The 8,724-nt window shown below is 37.0% G+C and overlaps 1 protein-coding gene across 6 annotated transcripts in view; it reads right to left on the bottom strand.

The window, feature by feature from the left end:
- PCSK5 (proprotein convertase subtilisin/kexin type 5) overlaps window positions 1–8,724 on the bottom strand; it is a 249,914-nt gene that overhangs the window by 72,295 nt on the left and 168,895 nt on the right. For all 6 annotated transcript variants that reach the window (XM_018085966.2, XM_018085965.2, XM_018085967.2 and 3 more), the window contains exon 13: window positions 7,032–7,168. In XM_018085966.2, coding sequence (XP_017941455.2) covers window positions 7,032–7,168 — 137 coding nt within the window. The remainder of the gene's footprint in view (window positions 1–7,031; window positions 7,169–8,724) is intronic.

The raw sequence follows: 8,724 nt of genomic DNA on the forward strand, positions 1-8,724 counted from the left end.
ACTGCAGGCATCTGGATTTCACTTTCTCCTCAGAGCATTATTAATTGTGCAGTAATTATTTATTATTTGAGATCTTTTAGCTAAGTAGCTGTATTCAGAACTGTGACTTAAGAAAGGGGTTACCTAAGAGTACTTTTCACTGACTTATAGGACACAACTTGATAAACAGGAAGTAGCTTTTTTTAAAATCTCCAGGGAAAAACATCAGTGTCCCCACAAACCAGCATAATTTCTTATTTATTTGCCCCAGTTATTTGGCAGATATATCACTGTATTGTCTGTGATCATCACTAACATTTTATCCTCTTAATACTTGAATGAAGAAAAAAAATTGTTTGGCTGCCCAAAGCATTATCTGGCTTTTTGATAAGTTTTTTTTTGGAAAGAATAAAAAGGTAAAGGTGTATCAAGTCATCAGTTCAGGCAGTCAGAACACAAAGGGTAGACTTCGCATTCCCACCTTTCTGTCTACATTACTTGGTGAATTAGTTTTGAGAAAGAGCAAAAGGACTTGGGCCTGAAATAATTCCTAAAGTAATGATGCATAAACCCCATATTCTGGCTTGAAAAGTGGAACATAAGCTTGGTATAATTCTATTTTCTTGTTCATATTTATCTGTGTTGAGATAGCTAGTTGAATTTGAAAGATCCTGTTTTGGAGGCTGTTCTGTGGTTAAAATGCTCTTCCTTTAGAACTATCATTTAATGAGAAATGTAATCCAGATATCACTCTTCTAAAAAAAAAAACAACCAAAAACATGTAACATTAAATTCAATTAAATTTTATTTTAATGATACTCAATAATTTGAAATATTGTTCACTTGGACTTTTTCAATGTGTGCAACCAAATTAATTTGAATCACTTTACACGTGATTTTGTCTATTTTCCCCAATATTGTCTGGTAATCTCCACTGGCACGACAAAGACAATATGCATCTCTCTGATTTTACATGCATCCTTCAAGCAGTAAGCAACAATAAGTCCACTACCTGACAGATCACAGACCAATTGTTTTAAATAGTTTATACTAGGGCTAAAGAGGGAAATCTGTTATCTCCATGTCTTTTGCCAACCCAATTTAATCTTTCTAAACGACAGAAAATTTCTAAATGTCATATAAAATCTTCTCTGCTCTATATTCAGTTGTTGAGAAGAAACTACAGATCAGAGACTACATCACACAGCAGTTGTGTCACACAGTAGCTTCCAGCTTTTCAGAGTCAAATCAAAATATTACTTTCTTTAGAGAGACATTTAATGAAATAAATTAACTGCTGTGATGAGTCTACCACACCTGTGGCCAAACTACTGGCTAATTACTTTGGCTGTAAAAACTGCATGAACCTTATTTTCAAATTGTTTTTTCCTATCCACATACATGTAGGTCTTAAAGCCTCAGTAGATTAAAAAGACCCAAATCACGTATTTTCTTCCTGTATAGACATGTGGGAATCAAGTTCCATCTTGAAGTCCTTTAGAGAGATCCAGCTGGGTCCTTAATGGCACTTTTCTTTTTAGACAAGAAGTCACACAGGGAGCTCATTTTTAACCGAGTGTGCAGTCATCTCTATAGCCTTTTCAAAGATAGAGCTTCTCCATGTCCAGTCTCTGTCCTTTTTGTCTTTTAACCCACATCTACAGCATGTAAACCATAACATACTGGGTTCAATCAAAAAATGTGTGTTTTGCTGTTATTCAGATCTTTTCATCCTTGTCTTGATTACGAGCCAAAGCTCACCTAACTTTCCAAGGGTTGATTACATACTACTTCCAGAACACTGGTCAATACATTTGCAAGAACCCACTGAAAATAACCACAGATGCTCCTAAGTGTACTGTGTCTGGACTTTACACATATGGAAGGTCTTGTACTAATATTACTGTAGGAAGGATTGTCACTTTGAATGTATATGTAATGCAAAAAAGGCAGTAAGGGGAATAATGTAGGGTCTCTCAGGAGATTAGCTGCCTTTGTTCAGTAAATAAAGAGGGGAAAAATTCATGTGACTTGCCAGCAAAGAAATGAATTTGCCTCAAGGTTGGTTTAATTTGCACAATGAAATTATTTCAATAACTAAGTACATCTACAGACACGCACACTTTTATAATGAATAAATGAAGTATGCACATTCTGACCAAAATTTTTCTTTCCCCATTTTTGGCTAATTCCATCATTTAGTTTGGCTAGAACAATCCTTTACCCTGCTTGTATTTAGTATGTGTAACAAAGGTCCCATACTGTATCTAGAGGAGAAAGGGTGTATCACAATGTTTCACAGTAAACACATGTCCATCGCCATAAACTCTGCAGAATTAAATGCAGAAATCATATGCACTACTTTTATGAACTGCACTCTGCACTTCTTGACAGGTAACACATGTGGCATCACTTTGCCAGTGCAGGGATATGATGACATATTGACTCTTTGTTCTCAGTTTGATTACATGAAAATGGCAACTTTTAATTATAAGACCTTTCAATAGCTAAACAAACACATGCATAGAACACAAACAAGAAAGAAGTATGATGGAGAAATCAAGTGTGATAAACTGGGGAGGCATCAAAATTGTGTTTAAGCACCTTTTGTTTACTTCATGTTCTGTTCAGTGTGGAGACTAATCCCAAAATGCCCAAACAGCTGAGTTTATCCACCACTAATATACGACAGGCACTTCCAAATCTTTTTGAACAGAAGAGTTACTAGACAGCTTCCAGCAGAAGGGAAACACTGCTCTGGAAAGATGGGGATGTATTACTAGACAGTATTTAATGAACTAGGATGCAAATTGACAACCACACTGTATCTCATGAAATCCAAATGCATGTAAAAACCTAAATAGTCTCACAAGCAGCGTTTCACATTGTGGTTAAAAGAAAGTAGAGAGTAAGCTCTCCAGCAGGATTCTTTTAGATTAGCTTCCTCCACACACCCTAGTTGGGCAGGTCTACTTTCTCCAAATCCCCTGGCCTTATTGTGTCTTTTCTTCAAGGTTTGCATGTTTAGGTTTTAGTTCTTACAGAGCAAAAGAAAGCAGTTCCATGAGATTATCCACTACAGCATTGAGAAGAATATATGTAAAGTATTGAAACCAATAAATTGGTAAGACCTATACAACTACATATGTAAACCAGGAATGTGCAGCACGGGCTTTGAAGTGTAAAGCTGGAAATGTAGCTGGCCACTTTGAGACTGTCCTGGTGATGTAAAAAGGCTGCAAAATACGTCTGAAGAATAGCCCACATTAAAAATTTGCAAAATAGCTCCATGCTACCTCTTTTTTAGTGAAGGGTGTGTGAAAGGAAAGAGAAAACAAGGGAAGAGCTGAAATGCATTGCTCTGTGGTTTTTCTACATGCCTGTTGGATGAACTATTGGTACACATAAAGGTGAAGAGATACCCTAACTTGTCCTTCACACTAGAGATGTTCCTGCATGCGTCAGGAATAAAAAGTGCAAGATGGAGTTGAAAAACATTAATTTTTGTCTCTTTTTAGTAATCTGGTTAAAATTAAACTACTTAGTTGTTGCTTAATGGTTCCCCTCTATCAAATTCTAAAGCATTGAAAATTTAAAAAAACCCCAAACATCACACCTCCTCATGAAGCCCTGAGCAGTTCTGCTTATAGTCTATGGCTGCTTTTCTAAATGAGTGCCCCTTTTTAGTGTACTGGAAACTTTTCTTTTCCCCTAGTGGTGCAATTAACATCACTTAGGCTAAGAACCTTTCACCACTGTAAAGCTATTGTGAGAAGTGATCAGTGGTGATAAAGTGAAATTCGAAATACTGGCAATGCTAGTGTTTTCCTTCCAGAGCTCTAGGGGATGATAATCCGAATTTTCAAAAGGCTATGCCTGAAGTTAACCACATGACTATACAGATAACATTTAAATAACACTGGTCATAGTGTAAATAGTTGCCACAGACCAAAAGTTGTTCGCTGCTCAGCAATTTTGAAAATCATACATTATCTTGGTCTTCATTAGGGACTTATTAGCCTCATATTATGTAAAAGCATTTCAAAATTTTGGGCTTATGACTGCTGGTTTACTATCCTAAAAAACCTAAAATCAGTTTATGCAGACAACTGAGTCAGGTAATGAGAGAAGATGATTTAACAGACAGACAGAAAACTTTCCTAAAAAGTTGGGATTGGCTATCAGAACATGATAGAGCTAAAGCAGAGTAGAAATAAAGAACTAAAATTCTCATTCAGTTTGAACAACAGCAGTTGAGTGAGACTGATCTGTGTGCTAAGATTTTTTAAGACAGAAAATCATCTAAGCCGCATAAAATCTGCACTTCCATTTTGTCATAATTTTGAAATGAGTAGGTTCATTTTTGTCCAAAGTAAAACATATAAAGCCAACTGAATTTGGCCTACGCACTAATTTTCACCTACGCAGGAGTGACTGGACACCCTGACCTCCCAGAAAGGCACATTTACCTTGAACAGGTGAACTACACAAAGGCTTCTTTCCAATCTGATTAATTTAACAAGCCAAATTTCAATAAAGAGGAAGCCAAAGTACTTCTTCCCTATATCTGGTGACAGAAACATTAAGGGGCCTTTCTCAGTCAAATAGAATTGAAACAATTAACATTCTTCTAGAATAGTCAACTACATGCACATGGCCTATCATGCTGGACTTTCTGATTTTAAACTCAAAGCCTTTAAGCACTTCAGTTCACATTTTAGTCAATGTTTATGTATGTTTTTTCGTGTAGTAGAAACAATAGAAGTACTTATACTTACCAAGGCTCATTTGAATAATTTTAATGACTCCAATAACCTACCAACTTAAGAACAAACATACTTCAATATCCTCTATTAATGAGTTCACAGAGATATATTTTTATAGCTTCCAATACTTCCAGTTAACATCTTTGTCTTTAGAATTCAGAATGTATTTTTAGGAAATCAGAAAACTTACTGCTTTGTGAGTTTATTTAGCTGCCTGAGATGAAATGCCTCCTTTATTTCACTGAATTATTGTCCTGGTTTCAGCTGGGATAGAGTTAATTTATTTCCTAGAAGCCGGTACAGTGCTGTGTTCTGGATTTAGAGGGAGAATAGCACTGATAACGCACTGATGTTTTAGTTGTTGCTAACTAGCACTGACTTTAAGCCAAGGACTTTACAGTTTCCCATGATCTGCCAGGAAGCAGGTGCACAAGAAGGTGGGAGGAAGCATGGCCACAACAGATAAAATAACCTAGCCAAAGGGATATTCCATAACACAGAATATCATGTCCAGCATGTTAAATGGGGGGAAATAGCTGGGAGATGATGATGGGAGTCAGAGTCTGTATTATGCATCATGTGTTTTTCTTGTGTTTTATTTCCCTTTCTCTTTTTTTATCTCCATTTTCATTACTAAGATTATCATTAGTATTACTATTATCACTATGATTGTATTTTACTTTATTTCCATTATTAAACTGTTCTTATTTCAATCCATAGGTTTTACTGTTTTCTGATTCTCCTCCCTATCCCACTGGATGGGGGGTGGTAAGCGAACAGCTCCATAGTACTTGTCAGCTGGGGTTAAACTATAACATTTATAAACTAAGTTTATTGGTAATGTCATTGTAATCCTAAATATATTTCACAGCACAATTCTTATAATTAGTTTTTATTTATCAGGAAGCAGTAATCAACTATATTTGCCACTTTCAATGTTATGACATTCTGACATGAAATCCAATCAGTGTTAACTTAGATTTAGTGAAAAATGATTTCAAATAAATCAGTAGTATTCGTCTCTGGTTTAATCTAGATTATTTGCTTAAATGACATTTCACCTTTGAATATTTTCATTAAAGGGTTTCCACCTACTTTGATGTGGCATTCCAAAGGAGGGACTATATTCACTATTCATACACAAACAGTGGCATTTTTGTCTGTGTCTAACGCACCTAATTCAAAATAGTTTTTAAAGTTTGACTTTTCAGTAAATCCAAAAGCAAGTATATGCCTATCACTCATAACTTTATCTCTCATAATCCCTTATATAGCAAATATAAGTAAGCATGTACTCCCCTGAGCCTCTTTTAAATCGCTTCTCTCAGTCTCCATTTCTTTCAAAGAGCTCATACTGAAATATGTGAATGAAACTGAACTGTGCAGTGGGAATTAAAAGAAGAAAAAGTGCCTGCAGTCCCCAAAAAATCTTCTAGGAGCATGGTTCATGAATGGATAAATGCCAGGTCTGAGCACTCTGTCCATACACACAGGATCACCATGCAACCTACCAGTGATAAGGAGCTGTGAATTTCTTTCTCTTGTAAAGTGAGATTTTTTAGTTATGTAAAAAATTATAAATGCCACTTTTTCTTATGGGTAGGCTAATAAATACAAAGCAAAGAAAAACAACATGAAAATAAATTCCTGGGCCCTATACAGTCAATACAGGCCAAGTAAATACAGGCCCTATATCAGTCATCAAAGTGACAGGCAAAACTCTTACAGCAGAGTAACTCTGAGCTGCTCTAACTTGTGTTGAAGATCTGCCTGATAAATCTATATTCAGCATCCAAGAACACAGATGGAGATACCATAATTTCATTCAAATGTGGCACAGGAGGTTTCAGGCAGTTTTGTATCTTTTTCCTTGAAAACTGTGACTAGTAAAGATTTGGCTTTCTTTAAAGCACTGACTCTTGGTAACATGTCAGATGGCACAGGGATCTGTCTAGTATGATGTAGCTCTAAATGGCCAACATCTCTTTCTATTTTTTGATGCAACACATGCAACTGCAAGAAAGAGGGAATTTTACCCTCTATCCTCATGAAACTTTCCTGGAAACCAGGAATAAGTTTAGAATAAAAATGAACCATGTGTCTTAAATGGTAAATAACAGTGACATAAAAATGAAGAGTGCATTGATAACTGAAACTAAGAATAATGCTCTTACCAACTCTGCCTTCACACTAAAGCCAGTGAGATGTTTCAGCTGTAAATAAAAGGTGGAAAACAGCAAGCATTCTTCAGAATTCACAGAGCCCAAATAAAGGTTACAGTCATACCTGGAGTCTTGAAATTTCTCAGCTGAGATGGAGTGTCACAGATTTCCAAGATCCAGTCACCTGCTGCTTTTTCACTCCAGCAGTGAGTAGTCATAAACTCCCAGTTTTTGAATCCTTCCATGGAATGATCAAATAACCTAAAACAAATCAGACCATTATTTCAAGGAAACTTCTTTTCTGTGGAGCTATGCCTCTGAGAATGTATACTCTTGAAGAGTATCCTAATCAGCCAGTTCATGCATCTGTGCCTTTACATTATTCAGGATGGCTTTCTCACATGTATTGCAAGTACATTCAAGAGTAGAAGGTAGAAAGAGTGGAAGAGAAATCTTTACCTGACATTGTTTTTTGTAACGTAAAAGGGAATTCATTGCAAAAAATCATAATTGCTAATACTATTTAATATAAGGATTCATGGGTCTTGGGAAAACTGCATATAATACAGAATTCCATCACATTAACAACATACTGTAAATACAAACAACTTAGAAGTCAGAAAATTTCAGTAACATTTATTTTTACCTTTGGATTGGAATACTTAAAAGGGGTTTAAAACCAATAAAAACTATTAAGTGACTGAGACAACTGAGACTCAATATATGCCACTTCTGGTGAGGAAGTGAAATGTAACTGAGACACTGGCCTCAATCCTCAAACGACCAAGGTATCAATCACCCTCTTCAAACACTTGACAGAACTGAGTTTGGGTAACAGTGAGAGACTAATGGCATCTGATGTTTTCATCTAACAAAAAACAATACCGTAATTTAGTTACCTAGATCTTGAGTGAAGAGGTCAGAACCCTGATACTAGAAATATCATAATCCAGGCCTAAGTTCTATTTCAGACACTGCAATGTGATGCTGATCCCGAATGAGAAGGGAAAGGAGGACCCTTCCTGGTCAGAGATTAGACACAAGAGAATTTGCACTTTTATTCAGTGTTCACAGAACGTCGCTTGGTACCCCAAAACTACTGGAGAAGTGAACTCTAATCAAGACTGTTGCCTCCAATAAAATTGCATGGTTCGGGTTTTAAAAATACATATATATCAATACATTCACATATACGTATTTTTATGTATTTGTGTATATACATACATTCATATATTGTGCATATATATACACACACAGATCACAGAATCATAGAATCAGCTGGGTTGGAAGGGACCTCAGAGATCATCAAGTCCAACCCTTGATCCACTACCACTGCGGCTGCTAGACCATGGCACTAAGTGCCACATCCAGTCTCTTCTTAAAAACCTCCAGGGACGGAGAATCCACCACTTCTCTGGGCAGCCCATTCCAGTGTCTGATTACCCGCTCTGTAAAAAAAATTCTTTCTAATATCTAACCTAAACCTCCCCTGGCACAACTTGAGACCATGCCCTCTTGCCTTGCTGATAGTTGCCTCGGAAAAGAAACCAACCCCCACCTGGCTACAACCTCCTTTCAGGGAGTTGTAGAGAGTGATGAGGTCTCCCCTGAGCCTCCTCTTCTCCAGGCTGAACGGTCTCAGCTCCCTCATAGGACTTGTGCTTGAGTCCCTTCACCACCCTTGTTGCTCTTCTCTGTACCTGCTCCAGCACCTCAATATCCTTCCTGAACTGAGGGGCCCAGAACTGGACACAATACTCCAGGTGTGGCCTCACCAGTGCTGAGTACAGGGGCAGAATCACTTCCCTGGTCCTGCT

The sequence above is a fragment of the Manacus vitellinus genome, unplaced genomic scaffold, assembly GCF_001715985.3.
Source record: "Manacus vitellinus isolate BGI_N305 unplaced genomic scaffold, ASM171598v3 scaffold_9_pilon, whole genome shotgun sequence".
In the NCBI taxonomy this organism is placed as follows: domain Eukaryota; kingdom Metazoa; phylum Chordata; class Aves; order Passeriformes; family Pipridae; genus Manacus; species Manacus vitellinus.